Source organism: Nelumbo nucifera, chromosome 6 (genome assembly GCF_055504915.1).
Source record: "Nelumbo nucifera cultivar China Antique chromosome 6, China Antique-T2T, whole genome shotgun sequence".
Taxonomy (NCBI): domain Eukaryota; kingdom Viridiplantae; phylum Streptophyta; class Magnoliopsida; order Proteales; family Nelumbonaceae; genus Nelumbo; species Nelumbo nucifera.
The window spans coordinates 53,735,172-53,760,453 of record NC_142654.1 but is presented as its reverse complement, the minus strand read 5'-3'; the positions used below and the strand labels follow the sequence as shown (position 1 = coordinate 53,760,453).

The window sequence follows — 25,282 nt, the reverse complement described above, 5'->3', positions numbered from 1 at the left end:
ACAAGGGGATCTGCCCTTTTTTGTCATACCTTCAACTTTCCGGGTCTCAAAAAGGGACTTGACTGAACCAGGGAGCAAGCTTGGAGGGAAATGACTTTGAGAAAGTGAGACCAGATTTTAGCAGAAAACTTGCAATGCATAAACAAATGATTAGAAGTCTGTCTCTTGGTTGCACAATTCGCGTAGGGAGTTAGGCAAATTCAGACCTTTCCTAATCAACATAGCTTTAGTGAGGCATGTCTTCTGCAAAGTGCAACCAACTAGGAGAAAAACTTGATTTTCAATGGAACAATCCCACTTGTATGGCTTTACTAGGAAAACTGTTGGTGGATTCCGACCTCAGGCCATTATAAAAAGATTTAACTGAGAAAGAACCGGTTTTAAACCAAAGCTATATCCATTGATCTGGAAGCTTGGATTTATTCTTGAGTTTTGCAACAAGCAGAGCGGGTCGAATATTTGAAACAGCTCCTGATCATTAAAATTCCTTCTAAAAGAGGGGGCCCAAAGCGTTGAATCACCTTGCATAATAACATGGGAGCCTGCCACCAAAACCTCATTATCTGAACTCTGCCCACCTCTACCCACATAACATCAGTCACACATGGGAACATCTCATCCTCCTACATAGTATTATCACGGGGAGATGTTTCCAATGAACGGAGGTAGTGTGTTGTAAGTTCTTGTGGGCAGGAGATCCGGAGTTGGAAAATTTTCCATAAGAGGCAAATCTATGCACCGTCTTTCTAAAACTCCAGTCTATCAATCTCCCCTGCCTTGTGCTCGTCCCCATTAACAAAGTGAGGGTAAAGTTCTATAAATTCCTCGCCAAACATCACACCCGTAAGGATGGTCAGAATTAGGTTAGCTGCATCTCAACCATTGTTTTGAAGGCCATGTTTCTGTGCAATAATGACCCTCCACAGATCATTTGATTTATCACAGAATCTCCATAACTACCTGCCTAGGAGTGCCATGTTGGAGAGATATAGTTATGTCAAACCATCCTCTTTGAGGGGTTTACAAATCTGCTTCCAATTCATCAAATGATATTTTTGAGTCCTTCCAATTATCATTTATAATTTATTTTGTTTTTGATATATAATGTCAAACTTATTTTTAATTTTTTTTATTAATAATATATAATATTTTGATCATTCGTAGTTTAGTTTATTAATATCATTATTCCAGTACAATCTAAATTTGGCGGGTAATAAATGGTCTGCTATCTATTAACAATTGAATCGTTCACCATTCTACTGCAGTTCTAACTCGCGGGCGCATATGATATGCCATGTCAGCTCTGTACACATGGTGACATCTGCTGATGTGGCTTATCACGAATTGGCCCCAGTATTCATGGAGGTTATGCGCTTCAGTAAGAGTACCCCTCCCCTTTCCTCCAAGATCAGGTCAAGACCGTCTCTTTATCAGTTTCCTACTGCATGGTAGGATGATGGGATGCATTTTGTCGTTCATATCAAGGTTTTAAAAACTGATCCGGAAACAGAATCGTTCTGACCTCTGATTTTTGGGTTAATGGTTCAACCACTCAGGTTGAACGGTTCAATCCGTTAGAAATTGAAAATCCCTCTTAGACACTAGACTGTTACAGGGAAAAACCCTCTGTTACACACCGAAAATCTTTTTGTTAATGAACCAATGGTGATCATCAAGAGTGAAGTGGAGGGAAAAAATTGAGAGAAATGAAGGAAATATAAGACGGCATTCTGAAATCTGAACAAAAAATGGGAATAATAGATGGAAGGTGTAGGTAAGATTGGGCATTCTGAAATTTAAACAAAATTTGGGAGAACCAAAGAAGTTGGAGTAAGAACCACCTTTTTAAGAAATCTCCATTGCAAGCTAAAACTCTGAAACTGAAAGTTGCCGCTGCTACCCATGTATCAGCCCTAGCCAGTGGGTTCGATACAAGTTCGTTGCCGCCCAAAGGTCACTGTTTTACCTAAATCTCCCACTGCAACCTGCAAGAACCTGCCGGTTTTGAACGTCTTTGCTGCTGTCCAGAGGTTTCTGCTTCAAGAAAACCCTGATCAGTGGTTGCATGTGGTCGATTTTATTTGCTGCCGCCAAAAAATGTTGCCGCTACAAGCCTATTGTAACTAATCAAATTTCAAAGAAGATTAAACATTGAAGAACATGAAAAGAATTGGAGAGAAATGAACTGTTGCAGACCGTAAGAGGAAGAAAATGAGAAAAATCCCTAAGTTGTCAAATGGGTCTATCAAGAGTTTGGGGCAAAATCTACTTTGGTAATTTTTTCGGTTTATTTTAAGTTTAGCAACCTGCAAACCGTCACCCGGGTTGAACTGTTTGATGGTTCAACTGTCTGAGTCGATGGTTATTTGACTAATTCAACAATCTTTTAAGAAAGCGGTTCATGGATGAAACAGAACCGCTAACTTGACCGGTTTCCAGGTTAAGTGGTTCGACCATTTGAGTCAACGACGGTTTTAAAACCTTGGTTCATATAGTGCCAGTGAGCAATTTGAATTTTCAGCTAGCACTTCAACACTCTTTTAACAAGATTCCCTCATTCAGGAGTACGGCAACCAAACTCTCCAAGAATCTGAGGCATACGCCATCTTAATTGGAGACCAGAAAGAAACAATGGTAGAACAATGATAAAAGAGTTTGAACCACCTAAACGATTGGTGGGTACTTCCTAGATAGTCCCTGCAATTTCAAAGCTGGTTGCTGAATAAATTACCTGTTTTAACTGTTTTGCCCACAAACTCATTACTTATGATGTCCTTTAAATTTAGAACAGCATGGTAGAGCTGAGCTGTCTGGCAAACAAGCATATACAGAATCCAGTGACTACCACATAGGTCTTTTCACCGTTGAATTTGTACATTATTGTCTATTACATTTAACACACTTATTTACAGAAGCCTAAACTGGCTGGAATTTCAAAATTCCCTTCCACCGAACCAAGGGAATTATTTACAATAGATCTGAACTTTAGCCTCATTAGCGGTCTTCCCTCCGTACGCTATTGGGATCAGACATCATATCCATCATCATCTTCTCTGGTGAATCATCCCAACTAGCAAAAGTTTTCAAGTCAACCTGCAGAATAGGAAGATAAATACAAAATTGGTTTCATTTGACCTTCATGCCCTCTTTTAAACAAATGACAAATTAGGGTTCAGGGGTACTGGTTTTCTAGCCTACCTTGCGTCTTTGCTCTGTAAAGAGTTGCTCTCTCTTCTTATATGTAATCTGCTCTTCCTTGGCTTTTTGCCCACTTAATCCCCAAACTTCCACCTCTAGAATTGAAGCTTCAAGAGGTAGATATCCCTGATACATCAATCAAATAAAAATTCCAATCAGAAAGGTTGCATCAATTCAGGTGTAAAATGGGTTGAAATTTCTACACGAGCAAAAATATGGTTCAAATATTTCAGTTTTACCCTTTTACATTTAAAAATAGATCCTAAAGAGATATCTACTTGACAATCATTTGGAAAGCATACACATGTATAAGCTACAAACAAGACAAAGAAGCCAAGCGTACAGAAAATAATGATCCTACAAAAGCGCAGCTCTTTCATATACGAGATGCACAAGTATATGGATCTCCTACACTTAATGTCTTGTACTGAGGAGTACACCAATCAAAATTCACAGGGTGATTTTGAATGGTCAAACACTCAAACTTGAGATCTTCCGGTATTATACACACACCCACTCTCACGTTTGAGACTTCGACCAACCAAAACCACCCCATTGAACTTGCATTGGTTAGTGTATGATGATTCAATGCTACTTCTGCATCTATGGAATATGCCAAGGCTGTCTTGTTACAGAGGTGTTACAATGCCATGACTACACAATTTGAAAATGACCACTTCTCTTGTTTTAAATGGGGCTGCTAATGGAATGCATTTGATCTGATTAGGATTTGAACCCAATTCATTTAAGTTGGACTAAGATATCCATTTAAATCAGATTGGATTGGATTTGAAAATGTGATCCGTTTATTAATTGAGTTGAATTTAGATATTGCTTCATCTACTAGGTTCTGATTTAATTTTAATGTGTGTTTATGTTATATATACCTTTATATAGAATTTTAATTTAAAATTCTTTAGGCTTAGGTGGGATTTGGGGTTCGGATAATCCTATTTTTGCCTTTTCACAATACATGGCTTCTTGTTTTGTTTGATTTTTTAGATTTATGCTAATCTTGAAAAGGTTTACTGAGTTTCAGATCAAAATAACAGGAATAAATAAATGGATCAAACTCCAACCTATGTTCCGCATATTTGTTGGGTATTAAATTGAATTCAGAAATCCCTGATTTTTATAGGCTTGGATTAGGATATAACCCTATCTGAATTCAATCCCATCCCTTTCCAGCCTAGTTTTTAGATTTTGTGATGAAAAAATTGACATGTTATTACTCGATTTATTTCATATTGAATATAACCCATTCAGTAATGTTGCTGTTCTACCTGATTGGGGACAAGCGAACCAGGTTGATAACTCTTATCAACTGCATGATGGCGAATAGTAACTCTAGAAAAATCTTCATCAATAAATATTCTCTCATTCTCAATGGTTCCTCCAAAAGCAATACCAACAGGCTTTGGATTCGATTGATACACTCCACCACTGGGAAGCAAATGGCTGTATACGAAGTTCTTTTCCTTCCCTGTAAATAGTTGAGAACCCTGCTCAGCAAAATTTTGTTGCAGAAATACAAATGCAAGTGAATATGTGCATGCTCTCATGTGTGTGTGCATGTCTATGAATGCATGCATGTATCCCTGTGTATAGTTTTCACATACCAGAAGGTGAAAAGACCTGGAAAATTGGGCTTATAGCATATAGATATCCAGAGCTACCATAAAAAATCTCTTTGTTTTCAAAGCCCTGTTGAGTGACTACACCAATGACCCATCTCCCAACATTGGTGATACCCTCATGAGCACCTCCAGAACTAGCACAGACTAGCATAAGCAATGATCCATTATAACCTTCAATATTTGACCAGAATCGGTTCAACCCTTTCCCATGAAGAGATGACCTGCATGTAAATCGCAGACCAAAAAACATTTCTTAGATTATTCTTCAGATTACCAGGAATGCTAGTAAACAACATCAAGTTGCGAATATCTGTAAACAAAGCCTTACAGTCATGGTAGGACTGATTAAAAGACACAGGACAAAGTTGGACATGTCTTCCTATGGGATCACACCTTGTTTGTAAGGTATTGTTTTAATAGAGTTGCACTTGGTGTTGAGTAATGTTCCTCAGAGGTTAATCAAATACTTTTTTATAGTAAAATAAAATTCAATTAAAAAAAGGAAATAAGGGATATATAAGCCCATGTTAGATGTAGTCAATGCAATGAAAACACTCCAACACAACCCTCATTAAACACCTCCAAACCCCTAAAAACAGAGAAACACACAAAAATAACAAGAAAATACATCAAACAATGAAACAAATTAACCTCCGCATCATGAAACAACAATATCAACATGCAGTGCCTTAACCCCTAATATAAACAAAATTCCCTACCACTACCTCTTTCTTCATCAAAGTCACTGAAATCAACAAATTGGCCACTCCATTGAATACTATGTATACCAGTGTTTTAAAAGGTGTGGGAAGCACACGTGGAGGTACACCTCCAAGTAAGGCACTCCCAAAATGCCCTGAGGTGTGTATGCCAGAGACATTGATGCCTCTGATGAATACGCCTCATTCGCCTTTTGCATGAGGTGTGCTAGAGGCATACACCTCGTGTGCCTCACACACTCCTCATACAAAAAGACAAAAAAAAGAAAGAGAAACGAAAGGGAAAGGAAAAGAAAGGGGAGGGAAATAAAAGAAAGAGAATGGATTTGCTCGCTCGCCTCTGCTTCAGCAAGATCCCCCCCCCCCTCCAACTAGTATTATACATCTTCATTCTTCTTAATATTATAAAAAAGGAGCAGCCCAGTGCACGAGGTTCCCACCAATGCGGGGTCTGGGAAGGGACAGATGTACGCAGCCTTACCCCTACACATACAGAGAGGCTGTTTCAAAGATTTGAACCTTGGTCACCCAAGTCACAATGTAGCAACCCAACCATTGTGCCAAGGCCCACCCTCATCTTCATTCTTCTTAATATAAAAGATCTTTATTCAAATAAAAAATAGAGAGAAAGATGAGATTCCCTTCCTCCTCCTCCCCCTTCTTCCTCCTCACCCCCTCCTCTTAGGGAGGCTTAAGCCTCCTTGCATTCAGGAGGCTTACACCCCTTATGTTCTGAACTACGCCTCATGCCTTTTTTCTTTTTTTTTATCAATAACGGAAACTTTTATTAATAAAAGGAGACTACGCCTCATGCCTCCAAGTAGTGGAATGCCTTGTGTCAAGCCTCCACATTTTAAAACATTAATGTACACAAAATGCACCAAGGAAATGGAAGGAGTGAAACCAAAATGATCAATTGATCAGAGATAATTTTTCCATTTCTTTGGTTGTTCATTAACAACATCAGTTCTTTCTGAGCGAGAGATTATTTTCGTTTCATTAATCTTTATCATTCTAGTAGAAAAATTCACATTCTTTATAATATATATATATATATATATATATATATATATTATATGCAACTATAAGAGTTTCAATGTAAAACTGCATGCTGTAGAATTAAATTACTACATCAAATTCAGAAGAAACCAGCAGGTCATTCCCCACATGCTAGACAAAGAAAAGAATACCAAAGGCAAATTAGTATTGTCATGACGATTTTTCTTTTTTTGAGATAAAGGTAACTATCAATTCATTGTCATGAGGATATTCTCCGCAAAAAATTCTTGACCAATATGGCTATCCAACAAACAAAATGAGGATTCACAAGATTGAATTGGTATTCAAGTAAAAAATGTGATAAGCATTCTCAGGTATGTTTTCATCCTTAAGAATGTCAGTCATAACTTGTAGAAAGATAGCAACTCTTTTCTTTAGTTAGACAGGCTTAAAATAAAGGTAACACACCGATAAATAAGGTTTTCAAATGTTTCATCATTACTTCCAGGAAAGAATGGTCTTAAAATCTCTTCACTTAAATTGCTTCTCAGAGTAAGAGAAATTGCCCAGGCTCTTCCAGATGTCAATAGGTGTCTATCATACACCTCTCTCAATGAAATGTCACCAACTGAATAACTAGATGGCTCCAACTTATCCTGCCCATATTCAAGAAAGAAAGCATATAACAAATCTTAAAACTTCAAAATAGAGAGCCAAATCCAAGGGTTTCAGGAAAATTATAATGAACTGACATAACCATGGTACAAGAAGTCTGACCCAGAACACATAAGATGAACTCTTTGATCACATGAAGATTAAATTAGAAAACAAGCTAATTCATTCATAGACATATGCAACTAAGAGAAAGTTAAATCGCATCATTGGAAACTGCTGGAACCATAAACAAATGGCACAAATGTCCTATTCTACCAGCTTATAAATAGCTTTTACATAATGTTAACATTTGATACCACCAATGCATTTTTAACTGTAAAGGACAAAAAGAATTATATTGAAGTTTAGAAAGCAGAGTAGCACCCAGAAGATGGTAATTTTACTCGTTTAAGCTTCCTACCATTATTGCTTCCAACCAAGGGGCCTTTGTGCAAGGGAGGCAAATTGTGGATTAAATACTGATAGCCAATGAATGTGTGGAGGATTTGAGGAGGTCAGGGAGGAAAGGAGTGGCCTGCAAGCTTGACTTAGAAAAAGCATATGATATGGTGGATTGGTCCTTCCTGAGAGAGGTGATGGGTTGCTTTGGGTTTGGAGAAAGATGGTGCAAATGGGTGATGGGATGTTTGAAGACATGTCAATACTCTATATTGGTGAATGGGACAGTAGTGGATTATTTTCTTGGCCTTAAGGGGTATTAGACAAGGAGGCCCTCTCTCTCCTTTCCTATTCACCTTAGTAGCACATGTTCTGGGGAGATTGACATCAAGAGCAGAAGCAAGAAACTTAATAAGAGGATGAAGAATTGGTAGAGAAGGGGTACCAATCACTCACTTACAGTTTGTTGATGATACAGTCCTCTTTTGTGATGGAGGTGACTTGGGGTGGATTAGGAACCTCAAAATTGCGGTGCAACTATTTGAGCAAATGTCAAATTTAAAGGTAAATTTTGGGAAAAGTTGCATAGCTGGAATCAATATGGGGGAGGGGGAAGTGTCAAAGTGCTGATATTTTGGGTTGTGCGATCTCTAGTTGGCCTCTAAAATACCTAGGTCTCCCCTCTAGGTGATAACTTTGGGAATGAGAGTTTTTGGACCCCGGTGGTGGAAAGATTTCAAAAGAGACTTGCCTCTTGAAAACAAAATTATTTATCCATGGGAGGAAGAGGCAGCCTAATTAGATCCACTCTAGCTAATTTACCTGTGTATTTCTTGTCAGTTTTTAAAATTCCCAATGGAATAGCTAGGAAGTTGGAGAACCTAATGAGGGATTTTCTTTGGGAGTTGGGGGAGGAAAAAAGAAAGATCATAGAGTTAGGTAGGAAGTGGTGTGTAGAAGCAAAAAGTTTGGGGGATTGGGAATTGGGAATGTGCAGAAGCGGAATTCGGCTCTCTTAAGAAAATGGCTATCGAGACTTCCCAATGAGAAAGAAAAGTTGTGGGCCAAGGTAGTGGTGAGTATTCATAGACTAGCGCAAATGGCTAGGACACTGGAATTAGAGCAAGGACTACAAGAACATCCCCGTAGAAATCTATCCAAGCCATCCACCCCTTGCTCTTGCCTTGGATCAGGTATGACTTACACTCTAGGAATTGTATTAAGTTTTGGGAACACGTGTGGGTTGGGGACTCCCCATTAAGGGATCAATTTCCTTGTTTGCCTTGAAAGAATCAACACCTGTGAGTTACTTCAAAGAAGAGTTGTTTATCCTCTTATTGGTGCATTCTTTGTAAGGTCGATGGTGAGAACTGCTACCATTTATTGATCTCCTACTCATTTGTTAAAACTTAAAGGTTTTGGGAATGGTTCTCTTCCTTTTTTGATGCAGGTGGATTTTGCTCCTACCTTCTTCGGATTGCCAAAGAAAAGGTAAGACTAATGTGGAGATGTGCAAGTGTAAGGGCTGCTGTTAGCTGGACCATTTGGGAAGAAAGAAATTCCAGAATATTCACAAGGAGAGAAGCAAGGAGGCCATCTAGAGGAGGTGATTTTTATCAGATTAGTAGATTGGCTTAAATCTATGGAGCTATTCAACATGTCAATGGATGATCTGTCAAAAAAGTGGAAAGAAGTTGCCTATTCAGCACCGGGTCAGGATGTCTCAGTTCCAGTTTGGTCCCCAAGCGGCCTTTACAAGATGAATTTCGATGGAAGCAGTATCGGTAATCTGGGGTCTTTGGGTATTGGGGGTATTTTCAGGGATGCGAATGGGAAAATAATTGCCTTGTTCTCAGGTCCAATTGAAGTAGGTGACTCCCTAAGAGCTGAGATCTTGGTGGCATTGGAAGGTGTATAGAGAGCTAAGGAGATAGATATAAGGAAGTTGATCACCGAAGGAGACTCCAAGATGGTGGTGGGCTGGTTTAAGTGGCTGATGAAAGACATGGAAGTAAAAGTAAATTGGGTTAAGAGATGTGCAAACTCCTTTTCTGATGGGTTAGCAAAACAAGGGGTAAATAGGGGTGCTTTGTTTTGGGTTCAATTGCATTTTTTTTTTCTTTTGAGAAAAGTTGACTGAATTCATTAGGAAAAAAGAGGGGTACACAAAGAGGGTGTACAAAGAAAACATACAGACGAGGATCAGACCTCTGAAAGTTACACAGGAGGGATCTTATCACACAGTACAGCACTTCTAAAAGAGCACCTAACTTTGCTAACCCATCTGCAAGAGCGTCAAAATCCCTTGGAATCCAGCACAGATGAACGTTTATATTTGCCAGCAGGTCCCTTGCTTATGTCAGAAAATGACCGTGTCTCCACGGCCCAGCTTCCTGTCTTCCTAACTACTTTATGGTGTTTGCTGAGTCTCCTCTATGGATCAATGCTGAATGCCTAGTCTGTTGATTAGTCTGATTCCTGTAAGTGCAGCCATCAATTCTGCCTTTGTGGAGTCAGCTATACCTACTGGCCCACTGTATACCCAGCAAGTGTTCCCATTTTCATCCCTTGAAACTCCTCCAATGCCAGCAGGTCCAGGGTTGCCTGAGGCACTTCCATCAAAACTTAGGGTCCAAGTTCCTTCCCTCCTATGTAAGGGGCCCCTTTTGATGGGGAAGAGGGGTGAAGGGGGGAGGAGAAAAGGAAAAAGCCAGAATCCCTGTTTAGGTCGTTTATAGAGACTCCTTTAAACTTGTCTGAGCTGGAAGTCCATTGATTACATTTAAAGGTAATTTTTTTCTGCTTTGTTTGTCTCTTGTTGGGAGAGATAAGAGAGGTTATCCCCTCCCTTTGTTTCCTTGATATTCTTCAATGAAATCTTCTGTTATTGATAAAAAAAAAAAGAAAAAGCTTCCGACATAATCCATTGTGATAAGTTAAACAAAAAAGAAACTAAGCAAAATTAAATTTAATGCTAGGTGTTAGTGTCGATTATATAGGGGCAGATTATTCTTTTTGTTTATGTTAGTATGAGGTGTAATGTTGAGTTAAGTGATGTGTCCCATACTTAAGTAGGGGCACAAGAGTCAATTTGTTTTTGATATAGAAAGCTATAAATATAACCTGGCCAACTAGAGTGTGTAGATTTTTCTCTCTAGTTCGACCAGCCTTTCTTTCTTCTCTTCACTCTTCCTCTCTCTTCCTCTCTCTTCTCTCCCTCCCTCTTTTTATCTTTTTTTTCTCTATTATTCTGAAACTAACGGGTATACAGATCTGAACTTTATCATGGTATCAGAGCGAGGTTAGATCAGTTCAGATCTGTTGTCTCCAGCGCACCCTAGTTGAGTATTTGCAGATTTCTCTTAGGTTTCTTGGAGTTTGACAAAAAGGCTGAAAAGGAGTGGTTGTTTTTTACTTCTGGAGGTTTTAATGCCTCCGATTGATTGTGGTGTGGTGGTTTCAGGTGGCTGGTAGGAAACCCTCCGATGGACCGAAGAGGGTTGCTACAGTAGTTTCGTGATCTATGTTCAGATGTGTGGTTCAGATAGGTGGTCAAAGGTCTAGTACCAGATATGTGGAGTGCTGGTGTGATATCTTTGTGTGTGATGGTTTCTTGTGTGGTGCCGAAAGTGGAGAACAGTGGTGATTACCATTGCGGAAACCTGTGATAGTGAATGTTTCAGCAATGGTCAGCCGTAAGAGTGAAACAGTGGTGATTGCATGGTTTAAAATGTCCCTAATTTCCCTAATATTTCCATAACATATTTTCATTTCCATAGTTAGAGACACGAAATTTTACTGGAATCGACATTTCCTCAATGAACACAACCAGCACTATGTGGAGATAGTTTACACAACATATTTCCATTTCTACTTCCATGGGTAGTGACATGAAATTTTATTGGGATCAACATAACAGTTGAATACTACCAGTACTTTGCGGAGTCCAAGAGTATTATAACATAAGTTGGTGACAATTTTCCAGATATGTGAAGTAATGATGTTATTTTATGCCTAACTTACATGATAACCACCTTGAGCTAGCTCAATATTCATTTCAAACATGTAGTTAAATATTAATTTTTTGTTTGTGTAATAGATTATATGGTTGATTTATTACAATCATTTACATTTTCTATGAGTTTAAATTTTGCTTTAACACATTCTATTGTGAAACTTTGAATCTTAAGGTTTACAAGGCAACTTCAGAATGTATTCTTTTGTCCATAACCATAGTTTCTTAGCTTTGTTTAATGATTTAGAACAAGATAGTGATTTAAAAAGGTGTGCCTATAATTCTTTTATCATTTCATAAAATATGATTCCATGTTTTGCATATTTTACACTGTTTCCACCATGTCTATGATTTTTACAATATTTCTTTTCTTTTTTTTTTTGATCAATAACTGTGAAATGTATTAATTAATATTAAGAAAATTACAAAGCAAGGGGGCTAAACAATCTTAGCTCCCTAGAACAATCAATGAGCATCAAATACAATTACAATAAGGCCCAAAATAAAGAGTTTCTGTTCACCCCTTGCCTAGCTAAACCATCTGCCAGTGAGTTTGCACTTCTCTTTACCCATTTGTACTGAATTTCAATATCCTTAGTCAGCCACTTAAATTTTCTTTTTTCATTGCTGTAATTCCATATCCTTGAGTTATCCTCTTTTAACCAGTTCACCACAACTTCAGAGTCTCCTTCAATGATCAGCTTACTAATTGATAACTCCTTGATTCTTCGTACCCCTTCAAGAGCTGCAAGTATCTCAGCCCTCAAAGAATCTCCTTCCCCAATTGGTCCTGAAAACATAGCTAACAGATTCCCATGTTCATCTCTGATTTTTACAATATTTCTGACATGTTTCTTATATTTGGATGACCGACATTTCCACCAATATCGACATTTTAAACCTTGGGTGATCATTCAGCTGTAAGAGTGCAGTGTGGTGATTGTTGGTGAGTTCGGGCAACATATTAGTGTGAGAAAGAAAAGAAAAAAAAAATTGGGCAGCTATGGGAGATAGTAGTGAACACAAGTCTGTTATGATTCCCCCTGATTACTTGAATATGCAAATGACCTCCATCAAACTGAATGGAGAGAATTGCGTGCCTTGGGCCAAATCTGTTGAAGTGTTTCTCAGAGCTAAGAAGAAAGTAATGCATGTGAGAGAAGACAAACCCCTAGTTGACTCTCAGGAGTACAATGATTGGGAACAAGAAGATGCATAGATTATGACATGGTTATGGAACAGCATGGAACCTAAGATTAGTGTGAACTTCATGTTCTTAGACACAACTAAGGAGATTTGGGATCATGCAAATAAGTTTTATTTAGGGCAGGACAATAACACTAGGGTATATTAGCTCTATCAAGAGTATTTTAATCTGTAGTAAGGTAATCGGAGTCTTGAGGAGTACTATGCTAGTCCAAGGAATCTAAGGAATGAGTTAAATGTGTATCACCCCCTTACATCTGATGTCAAAATTCAGCAACAATAGAGAGAGCAACTTGATGTGACTAGATTTTTGGTGGGATTGAAGTCTGAATATGAACCGGTGAGAGCACATCTTATGAAAGAAAAAAGTGAATTATTTTCTATTTTCCAAAAGTTTCATGTTGAAATTCGCACTCAATTTGGTGTTCATATTAAGATCCTACGTTCTAATAATGGCCGAGAATATTTTTATACGCCCTTTCAACAATATTTAGAACATTGTATTATTCATCAAACCTCTTGCTCTTACACCCCTCAACAAAATGGGGTAGCTGAAAGGAAGAACTACCACCTCTTGGAAACTGCTTGGTCCCTATTGCACCATATGAATGTACCCAAACGTTTTTGGAGTGATGCTATGCTTACATCTTGCTTTCTTATTAACTGAATGCCTATGTCCATCCTTGATGGTCAGTCTCCCTTCTCTGTTTTGTTTCCTACATTGTCTCATTTTCCTCTCACCCCTCGGGTTTTTGGGTGTGTGCTTTGTTCATAACCTTGGCCCTAGACTAGACAAATTAGATGCACGATCTACTAAGTGTGTCTTCCTTGGCTATTCTAGGACCCAGAAAGGGTACAAGTATTATAATCCTACTTCTCAACGTTGCTTTGTTTGTCTTGATGTTACCTTCTTTGAGTCGGTTCCGTTCTTCTTTGGGTCGGATGTCTCTTCTACTCTTCCACTTCCAGTCCTTGTTGCGGACCCCATTCCACTTGTTCTAGCTTCGACCATAGTTTCCAAGGCACCAAGGCGAGGCTAGGCAACAGGGGGCGCCTTGTCGCCTAGGGATGGATTTTTTTTATGTAAAGATTACATATCCTAGGGTAGTTCCTTAGGTCCCATAACCAACTTTCTTTAATAACTATCCATAATTTTCATAAGAAAATTATAAACTTCATGTTTAAGTCTAGAAAATCAACATATTTATGAGAAGAAAAAGAAGAAAGGAAAGAAAACTCAAAAAATATAGGGGCTGAACCCCTATTTTTGTTATAGGAAAAGAAGAAAAGAAAAGGTGGAAGAAGAAGAAGAAGAAGAAGAAGAAGAAGAAGAAGACGTGGAAGAAGAAATGTGTTGATTAGACAAAATTTTATGTTCTTGCCTTATTGGTTCAGATTTTGAAGTCAATGAGGGTTCAATACAGCAGTTAGCAATGTTTAGGTTGATTGAACCCTAACAAATAAGAAAGTAATAAAAATAAATTAGTTTATAAACACAAAAAATGAATATTTTTCTTTAATAATGTTTATTTTATAATTATAATCTCAAAAAAATAACAATATAAAAGTATTTTATTACACAGTATGCAAAACTGCTTGGTGACTGGGCTAGGCAAGCCTCCAAGGGTGCCTTGTCGCCTAGGCGTCGCCTTGACAACTATGGCTTCGACTATGTCTTTGCCTCCAGTGCCACTCCCCACTACACGGCCACCTATCAAGCAAGTGTATATGCATTGACATGCACCAGCTCCTCCATCTTCTTCATCATCGACGGAAAAGTAAACATAGTTGTACCCTTATCTCTAATTATGTTTTTGTTTCTCACCTTTCCCCTTTCCATCGACAGTTTGTTTTGTTGTTATCTTCTATTTCTGTTCCTAAGGATGTCCAAGAAGCCTTTATCTCTCCAAGGTGACGTCAAGCGATGAAAGAACTTTCTGCTTTGGCTCATAATCATTCGTGGGATCTCACCACTCTTCCCCCTAGTAAGCATGTTGTCGGATGTAAGTGAGTATACACTATCAAGTATTTGCCTGATGGTAGTGTTGAGCGATTGAAAGCTCGATTGGTTGCCAAGGATTATTCACAGTTATATGGCATTGACTACATAGAGACTTTCTTTCCTGTTGCCAAGATTGGTTTTGTTTGTGTTTTGATCTCTCTAGCTGCTATGTATGACTGGCCCTTGTTTCAACTTGATATTAAGAATGCTTTTTTGCATGGTGATCTTCTTGAGGAGGTGTATATGGAGCAACCACTCGGGTTTGTTGCTCAGGGGGAGGATGGTAAAGTGTGTAAGCTCAAGAAAGCTATTTATGGACTTAAACAGTCCCCTCGTGCATGGTTTGGAAGATTCAATGTAGTGAAGAAATTTGGCATGAAACAGTGTCAGGTCAATCATTTAGTATTCAGCTATAATTCTAGTGCTAGGAAGATTTTGTTGGTGGTATATGTAGATGATATTGTTATTATTGGCAGTGACAGGTTCAGGATTGATAGGTTGAAGACTTTTTTGCATGATCACTTCCAGACAAAGGACCTTCGTAAACTACGATATTTCTTAGGGATAGAGGTAGCGAGGTCCAAGTATGGTATTAACTTGTGCCCGAGGAAATATGTCATTGACCTATTGGAGGAGATAGGGTTGTTGGGTGCCAAACCAGCTGAAACACCCATGGAATTGAATATCAAGTTGAGTAGTGATACAAGTGAGGAGTTTGAAGATCCAGTTAGGTATAGAAGGTCGGTGGGTAAGCTAAACTACCTAACCATTACTTGGCCAGATATTTCATTTGTGGTTAGTGTGGTGAGTCAGTTTATGCAGAATCCTCAGGTTCCACATTGGGATGCAGTTCTAAAGATTGTAAGGTATTTGAAGGGAACTCCTGGTCATGGCTTGCTATACAAGAGTGGAGGAAAACTTGAAATAGAAGGATACACCGATGCTGATTGGACTGGTTCTGTATTTGGCAGAAGGTCCACTACAGGTGTAGGAGCCCGAGGGAGTGAGTGTCCAAATTCTATTGTCATCCTTTGTTGGCTCTAGGAAAATCCCTTCAAGGATGGATAATAAAGCTGAAATACAACCTAATTCTGTGTCCCTTATATCTCTTCTCAACCCCAGGTTCCAACCGAATCCAGAAGGTGAGTTAGAAGGTACAAGGAAGGAGGAAACTAGTTAATTTTTAAGGGTAGATAGCAAAAATAGTTGGAAATTGATCTTTCAAAGGGGAATCCCCAACCCAAACATGTTCCCAGAATTTAATTAGGTTATCTGAGTGCAAGTCATACCTAATCCAAGGAGAGAACACGTGCAAAGTAGCTTGAATAGCTTTCCAAGGGGATTCTCTTGTAGTCCTTGCTAGAATCCCAGAGTCCCATCTATTGTCTACCACCCCATGAATACTTCCCATTATCTTTACCCAAAGTTTTTCTTTCTCCAATGAAAATCTCCATAGCCATTTCCCTAATAATGCTAAGTTCCTATTCCTTATATTTCCATTTCCCAAACTACCCTCCTTCTTACTCCTACACACCATCTCCCACCTAGCCCTATGGTCCTTCTCCTCCCCTGGCTCCCATAGAAAATCTCTCATAAGTTTTTCTAACCTGCTAGCCACCCTTACCGGAATCTTAAAGACTGACAAAAAATAGACAGGAAGGTTAGCTAATGTGGACCTAATTAAGGTGATTTTCCCTCCAAGAGACAAATAGTTTTTCTTCCATTTCGCAAGTCTCTTTTCAAACCTTTCCATAACCAGAACACAAAATTCATCTCTCTGAGGATTATCTCCCAATGGCAAACCAAGGTAGTTTCAGGGCCAATTAGATACTACACACCCCAAAATGTCTGCACACTCACCAACCTCCCCTACCCCCATATTGACTCCAACTATACAACTTTTTTCAAAATTCACTTTTAGGTTTGACATTTGCTGAAAAAGTTGTATAGTGAGCTTCAAGTTTCTGATCCTATTGAGATCCCCTCCTTCACAGAAAAGAATTGTGTCATCTGCAAATTACAAGTGTGTTACCGGTATATTCTCTCTTCTAACTCTCCATCCCCTTATTAAATCCCTAGAATCTTCTTTGAAGATTAATCTCCCCAACACTTCCGCGACCAGTGTAAACAAGAAAGGGGAAAGGGGGTCTCCTTGTCTAATCCCTCTCAACGCTGGAAAATAGTCCACTACTGTCCCATTCACCAAAATGAAGTAATGGTAGTTCCTAATGCAGCCTATCACCCATTTGCACCATACTCCAAACCCAAAATTGATCATCACCTCCAATAGGAAAGACCAATCAACCAAATCATAAGCCTTTTCCAAGTCCAATTTGCAAACCACCCCTTTTTTCCTGGATCTCTTAAAGTCCTCCAAACTCTCATTTGCTATAAGTATCTGATCTATTATCTGCCTCCCCTTCACAAAAGCTCCTTGGTTATTTGCTATGATTTCTGGGAGCACCTTCCTAATTCTAATAGATAGCACCTTAGTGATGATCTTATACAAGCTATTAACTATGCTAATTGGCTTGTAGTCCTTTGGATGGTTTGCATCACTTTTCTTAGGTATCAAGGCAATGAAGGTGGAATTATCACTCCTCTAGTATGGAATTCATCAAATACCAGCCTTAGGTCCTCTTTTAGTATCTCCCAACAATTTTGATAAAAGGCCATCATGAAACCATCTGGGCCCGGTGCCTTTGATCTATACATAGAGAATACTGCCTCCTTTATCTCTTCCAATTCAAATTTTTTTCCAGCCACTCCCTATCTTCTAGCTTCAGTGTTGGCCATTCCAACCCCTCGAGCCACACCCTATTATTTAAAGGTCATCTAAATATAGACCTAAAATGATTTGCAAATGCCCCTGCAATCTCTCTTTGATTGGAAATTGTTGCCCCTTCAATCTCCAAACTTGAAATAGTATTCCTTCTCCTTCTTCCACTTGCCATAGCATGAAAAAATTTTGTATTCCTATCCCCTCTTTTAACCACTTGCATCTTGACTTTTGCCTCCAACTTATTTCCTCCTAAAGAAGATAGTCCTCTAGTTGTTTGCGCAATCTCCATCTTTGTCCCTTATCCTCTTCTGTTAGGCATCCCCTCCCTTATTTGCTATCCAATACTTCAATTTGTACAATCACATTCTGCTTCCTTTCCTCCAATCTCCTAAACTCTAAACGATTCCATTCCTTGATTCTGACTTTCAAAAATTGGAGCTTTTCGTGAAACCGCATCCCACTCCATTCCATTGTTGGATTGCTCTCCAACCACCTCTTTAACTTTCTTAATGAATCCTAGGTGTCCTAGCCACATGCTTTCAAATCTAAATGGTGCAAGGCCTGCATTTTTCACCTCCTTACAAATTACAATAGGCCAATGGTTGGAGGTCACCCTTGGAAGTGCTCTAGAGTTCAAATTCCCCCAATGTTCTTCCCAATCATTTGAAAATAAGAATCTGTCCAGCTTAGAACAAATTAGGCTAGCTTGGGTTGGACCATGTAAAACACCTTTGTGATAATGGGATCTCTTTAAGTTCATAGGCATCAATAAATTGATTAAATCTCCTCATACTCGTGGTTGGTCTCTGCGTAGGGCTATTTGTTTCTTCCAAGAATCTGATTACATTAAAGTCACCTCCCAAGCACCATGGCCCATCCCACAATCCCCTTATGTTAGCCAGTTCATCCCATAAATTCCTCCTATCTCTGTAGTCATTCGGCCCACACACGTTGGTTAAGACCCATTCAAATCCATCCTCCACTTGCCTAAACTTCAATGAGACTGGAAATTGTTTTATTAATTCCTCCATACCTACCAATACCTCATCCTTCCACATTGTCACAACACCCCCTACAAACCCCCAGGAAGGTAAGGCTACCCAACTAATCCCCCTACCTTTCCATACACTCCTTGCCCACTTAATGTCAAATTCTACTCTTTTAGTTTCTTGCAACAGTACCACATCTAGATCTATTTTCTTGATTGTCTCTTTTATTACTGCTCTCTTCCTTGCACTCCCCAGGTCTCTAGCATTCCAACTTATGATCTTCATTTAACTCTGTTCTCCACCCCTCAACCCTATCGCCCTCACTTATTTCCTTTTCTCCTTTCCCTTCTAGCACCAAGGCTTTTCTCTCCTTCCACATCCTTCAACAGTCTTTCAGCCTCACTCAATTTTCTCCTTTTGGCCTTAACTTCTTCTCTCTTTTTTTGAAGGAACACTTTTAGATCATTTGGATCTTTTAATTTACACCCCAACTTCTGCACAAGCAGTGGTGGCAAGAAGCAATGCAGAAGCTGAATACAGAGCCATGGCACATACAACTTGTGAATTGGTGTGGTTGAAAAATCTTCTACAGGAGATGGGGTACTCAATTAACACACCGATGAGCTTTATTGCGACAACCAAGCTGCAGCCCACATCTCCTCTAATCCAGTTTTTTTATGAGAAAACAAAACACATAGAAGTTGATTGTCACTTTGTGAGAGAGAAGGTTCTTAGTGGAGTAATAAGTACATCATATGTTAACACAGGAAGTCAATGGGCAAATCTGTTCACCAAAGGGTTGAGTCGGGCGAGAGTGGACTACATATGTAACAAGTTGGGATTATATGATATATACTCACCAGCTTGAGGGGGAGTGTTAGTGTCGATTATATAGGGGCAGATTAGTCTTTTTGTTTATGTTTAGTATGAGGTGTAATGTTGAGTTAAGTGATGTGTCTCATACTTAAGTAGGGGCACAAGAGTCAATTTGTTTTTGACATAGAAAGCTATAAATATAGCATGGCCAACTAGAGAGTGTAGATTTTTCTCTCTAGTTCAAACCAGCCTTTCTTTCTTCTCTCCCTCTCTTCACTCTTCTCCTCTCTTCCTCTCTCTTCTCTCCCTCTCTCTTTTTATCTTTTCTTCTCTATTATTCTAAAATTAACGGGTATATAGATCTGAACTTTATCACTAGGAGTGGGTTTTATAAAGAACATGTTGCATAAAATTGAAGAAAGCAGCAACTGAAAAAAGATGAAGATAAATTTGAACTACATTCTTGATATATAATGAAGAGAAAGGAAAATCTAATTGTGAATGCACTAACTCCTAATTAATAGGAACAAAGGAACATGATTGGTTTGTTGTGGAACTATGTTACCGGATACAGCATGAATACAGCTAGAAAAGGTTTTGGATATGGAATTTACAATAAAAACTTATGCATCCACATGATATGGCACACTTTTTTTTTATTTCTTTTGAAGGGCTACACAACGGGGGGTAGCCCATCCCCCAACCCAGGTGCAGGTGGGTTTCGATCCCAAATCTCCGCTATGACCAGCAGGAAACCTTACCAACCAGCTGGTTGGCACCTTGCTGGTAGAAACAATTTGAAGGTTTCCAAGACAAATGTTTTTATTCATGGTTGTTTGGCTGATAATTGAAACTATGCACAAGACCATCAAAACATGTATTGGTGCAGCCTGATACTGATATGAAGTGTTTGAAATGACTAACATTGGAAAACAGATGCTACCAAAAATAGGTAAATCTTTCTTTCTTATACAGAAAAAAGGGTTTGCATAAATAAGCTGATACATATGACACATCTTATAAATAGTATGAATTCACAAATCAAGATATATGACAAAATACGTTTTATTTATAAAATGGAAAGGTTTTGATAAGTCTCTGAAATGTAGGACAACATTGTACATGTTGTGGTCAAATTTTAGAAAATGGAAAATCCTTCCTGTATAGCTGATACATTTTCTTACAAGATAGGCTACAACCTGCTCCAAGACCCTTTTTTTTATTTCTTCAAAATTTCAAGATTTTAGATGAAATCTAAGAAAATATCCTATTTCAAAGAATCTCCCTTCTCTTGATCAAGTTTTGAAAAAAAGAAGATAAAATTTATTAAAGACGCTTATATGACGACAGATTAAAAAAGAGTGCTAGAACTTTGATTTAGTGGTGAGAATAGATAGCACCATAAAGAATATACTAAATTTACTGAGGAAATATGGTACCTCCAATAAAACACATCTTTGAAGCCTGTTGTGGACAAATTGGTTGAAGCATTGTACAAGGTTTGGAACTGTTTTCAAGGCCCACATATGAAACTTTCCTGCAGGAAGCTCAAATTCCAAGCTTGAAATGCTACAGTCCCATATATTTAAGTCATTGCCAAGTTCTGCACATGACGTGACTGCTGATAATATTAGATGCTTTATATCTGGAAGATCTATTTTTGCTTGTCCCTTGGAAGACTTTAGATATCTTGAACTCTGAAACATAATCCAACATATCCAGAGAAGCATGAGCACATCGGCAGACACAAGAGAGCCACTTATTTTACCATCAGTTTCATCAGATTCAAATTCTAACTTTGATGGATGGCCAGCTTTTGCACTTGTTACAGCATACAACCTGTACAAAGTATTAAGTGACATTGAGGCTGACATCCTATCGCAGCACCTAATATAACCTCTCAAAAACTCAACCCAATGAACTCCTCCTTTATCAGCCCTGAAGAAAAGGTCAACTATGGAGGTACCTAAATGACCAACTAGCCTTGGAAAGCATTCAGGCACTGGAGATGCTTCATTTATTGGATTTGTGATGACCACAGTTAAACAATCCTGAAGGACCAAAAGGTCAGAAATATGTAAGGATAGTACGGAAGTAAAAGCTGAGAACTGATTTCCCAGTGAGAGTTGTCAAGATAAAAGAAACATGTACGAGGGAAACCTTGTAAATTAACAGCAAACAAGCATGAAAATAATTCATCCGATGAAAACTACTACTAGATTGCAGTAAAAGAACCTAAAGTCACAAATGCATTTGCTTGAGCAAAAGAAATAATCAGTTCAGTTATAAGAATGAACCGAGAAAGCCACAAATTATCAGCATTATAGAATGGGAACCGTGATGGTGCTATTGTCTTGAAGTTAAACGGTTTGGCTTGTCGCATTTCATAGTTCTAGGACCTTTGGCGTATTGGTTGACTACGTAATATCTTGCATCATAGCCCACGTTCATTCTTCAAGTACGTTCCAAGAGTGTTTGCTGGAGAAAAGTGAATCATCTCGGAAAGATCTACCTGGAGCTTTATGGTCCTGAAAGTTAAACAGTTTTCGTTTGACGTGTTACATAAATCCAAGGCTTTTGTCGTATTGATCGGGTACGTAACAGAGGGTCTCCTTCCCAGGGACCAAATGAACCATCTCACAATCTACTATAGAAATCAGAGAAACACAGCATAGTGCTGATTGATAAACCCACTCTCATAAACAAACAAGGGATCATCGCAAAGAATCTTTAAATTGAATAAAGTAATTCGTTGATAATTTTTACTCTTCAGGAGAAAATCCACTTCCGTCTGTGTAAATTATCAACCGTGTTTATTTAACAATCGGAAAGAATGATATTCAGCTCCTAATCCATCAAATTCGTTAACGAACAGAAATTCAAAGAAAGGTGGACTTGGAAGGGGGGGGGCGCAAATTATATATTAAGACCTTCCTTCATTTCGTATAATTCAACGGCCATTGATAACGAACTTGTAAGTTTAAGGAGGAATTCGGGATTTCCGAGAAATAAATAGGAAAAGAAGGATGAAGTTTCTACCTGCAGAGATTTGAGCGGGATAGTTTGTGTTTGAGGATTGGAGAGCTTAGAGAACGCGTTTCGAAGCATCGGAAGAGCTCCCGTGGAAGCTGCTTGGTTTTCAATCTCTTGTTGCTCCTTTGGGATCTGCTCTGTGGATGACGAAGCGCCCATGTTCCCTCCCTCCCTCTGTGTCTCACAACTGTTGTATCTGTGGAGTTTACAGAGGTTCGGCCAGAGAAGTATTCGGCTTGGGTCAGTGCAACGCCCGTCCGAACAGCCTTTACAGCTTGGAAATTTGGAATATCTCGTAGTTATGTGCTTTATTTCGATACCGCATCTGCTCCTTACACAGGGTGTTTCACACCGACCTCATACGCACATCCTACTATGCATTGATAACATCTTCTGTACTAAGTTATTATTCACGCTAGATGTTTCCAATGCACGGTGGATGTGCCTGTAAGGCGCTCCATTTGTGAGCAGCAAATCCCGTTTCATTTATTTCATGGGGTTGGAAAATATTCCCAATGCAAAATTGGAAAAATATGTTCAAACGGTGTGAGATCACACCTGCGCCCCCACGAACTCCATGCACATCTCAGCGGGAACAGGATCTGCTCCTCACACAATGGCACCTCACAGGCACATCCACCATGCATTGGGAACATCTCCTGTGACTATATTACTTATAAGTGCGGGAGATGTTCCCAATGCATGGTAGGATGTGCGTGTGAGGTCGGTGTGAGGCGTCCTGTGTGAGGAGCAGATCCGATCACATCCTAGCGTGCATTAAGAATATTTTCTGAAATTGTGAGTAAAAGATGTCTTCAATAAACCATTGGGATATGTTGTGGGGCGCCCTTAGTGGGGTGCAGATGTGAATTCGTGAGCACAGGTTTTTGAAGATATAATAATAGCAGGGAGATACAATAATGGCATTGGAAGATACAATAATAAATTTCAATACAAAAAAAAATATAATAATAAATTAGATTTTTGGGTTAAGTACATTGTAATCCAATGCAGAATTCCGAATGATAACCCCCCATAGTCTACTAGTAGCCCCCCTATAAACCGCATCTTGCCCGTGAATTTCACATCAATTCATGGTCAGGATTCATCCCCCTGAGTGGGGCTAAAAAATTTTGACCTAGACTGATCAGTCATTATCCCTAGATTTTTTTGGGTAAATTACACGAGATCATATCTCTGCCCCACAAGGAGCCGCCCAACAATGCCCCATAGCACATTCCCGTCATGTACTGGGAACATCTCCCAATGATAGTATTAGTTCCAATGATGTCATCATCGGGAGATGTTCTCAATACACGATGGGAATGTGCTATGGGGCATTGTAGGGAAGCTCCTTGTGGGGCGGAGATGTGAACTCAAATTACACGAGTGCCCTTATTATGGGTCAGCCTTGTACTTTAATATGCAACAAAGACCCTCCTCAACTTTTACACTTAGACAAAATTTCTATGTTATATAGACCTTTATGTAACTATTGAGAGTCAAGATATTATACATAATGTAAATATTCCACCAAAAAGCTTTTTTTTTAGTTCAAAATGATCAATATGTAGAATTAGAACAAGTGATTGTGGAGATTTGCACGGGAAATCCACCTTGAATTTTAAAGAGAGGGTTGAAAACATATTCATTCTGACTTAGAGGGAGAAATGCACCGGAGTACCGATGTATACCATGCACTTGAATATACATATGGTAACTTTTGAAGGAATTGTTGCACCAACAAGAACTAGAAGCGAAAGAAGTCGAGCTCAAACAACATGAAGGCTATGCATGTGAGGACGTAAACACAATCACATTTCAACTTCACATGTAAACTTGGCAGTTTATTCAACTATCAGAGAGCCGAGCTCTACGAATTTTTCAAGGAGTATCTCCTTGCTATTATTTTCTACTTAATCTAAACTTTCATAGTTACATGCTATTAATTTTCTTTGCCTAGTTTTATCCTAACTAATTTATCGAACTTTTCAATCTAACAGTAGTCCTTATTGTCAATCTTTTTGCACTTGAGTATCACTCTATTTTCACTCCACGCCGCCCTTGCTTTACCACTTATTATTATTATTACAATGAATTAAGTGACATTTCCTCTATCCGTATTTCTTCTTCCCTTCTTCTTCTCGTCTGTATTCCTCTATCCCAGCCTTTCTTCTTCCTTTCTTCTTCCTTTGCTTCTTGCTTTTTCCGGTTCAATGGAAGACAAAGATGCCCTAAACAAAGCCTTTTGCAATATGCTCCAAGCAAAAACCTTGCCAGGGATAGAACTGGTGGATATTCAGCCTCATCTTCCTCCGAACCTCCATGAAAACTGGAACTTCTCCTTTATCTGTCGTTTATTCCCAAGACTCACTGACCAATTTTCTAAACTCGAGGAAGGTCTCTACTCACTTTGGAACCTAAATCCTGACTATCTCCTAATAGCTCCCTTTCAGTGTGGCCATTTTCGGTTAAGATTCATATATGAAAATGACTTTGTTAATGTCGAGATAATGGACCCTGGATCCTTAACGGTCAATGGATTATCCTCAAACCTTGGGTTCTTGGTAGGCCCCAATACGAATGGCGCCTGAACTAGATTGAACTTTGGGTCCAACTACATGATCTACCCTATGAAATCCTTTCAGAAGCTATCGATCGTCCCCTCTTTGAAAGGATTGGACCTACTCGCAATATTACAGTCCTTCAAAACTACATACGAGTGAAAGTCCTAGTTACCATTGATCAACCTTTGAAAGTAGGTTGTTTTTACAGTCCTATTCATTGGGTAGTCTATTGGTATGAAGACCTCCCAACTACTTGTTTTATCTGT

At 38.9% G+C, this 25,282-nt stretch overlaps 1 protein-coding gene across 1 annotated transcript; it reads right to left on the bottom strand.

The window, feature by feature from the left end:
• Positions 1-2,743: 2,743 nt before the first annotated feature.
• LOC104590111 (TLD-domain containing nucleolar protein) lies at positions 2,744-22,826 on the bottom strand. The gene is made up of 7 exons (XM_010248648.3): positions 22,456-22,826; positions 20,856-21,467; positions 7,022-7,209; positions 4,818-5,056; positions 4,482-4,681; positions 3,199-3,324; positions 2,744-3,093 (listed from the first exon to the last, which is right to left on the bottom strand). Exons 1-7 carry the CDS (start codon positions 22,606-22,608, stop codon positions 2,995-2,997), a joined length of 1,617 nt encoding a protein of 538 aa, XP_010246950.1. The 5' UTR covers positions 22,609-22,826; the 3' UTR covers positions 2,744-2,994.
• Between the last annotated feature and the right edge of the window lie 2,456 nt (positions 22,827-25,282).

Coding starts and splice junctions, on each gene's coding strand:
- LOC104590111 (XM_010248648.3), bottom strand. CDS start 22,608: ATGGGCGCTTCGTCATCCACAGAGCAGATCCCAAAGGAGCAACAAGAG. Junction 21,468..22,455: donor TCCCGCTCAAATCTCTGCAG/GTAGAAACTTCA, acceptor TTGGTCCTTCAG/GATTGTTTAACTGTGGTCAT. Junction 4,682..4,817: donor CCAGGTCTTTTCACCTTCTG/GTATGTGAAAAC, acceptor AACTATTTACAG/GGAAGGAAAAGAACTTCGTA.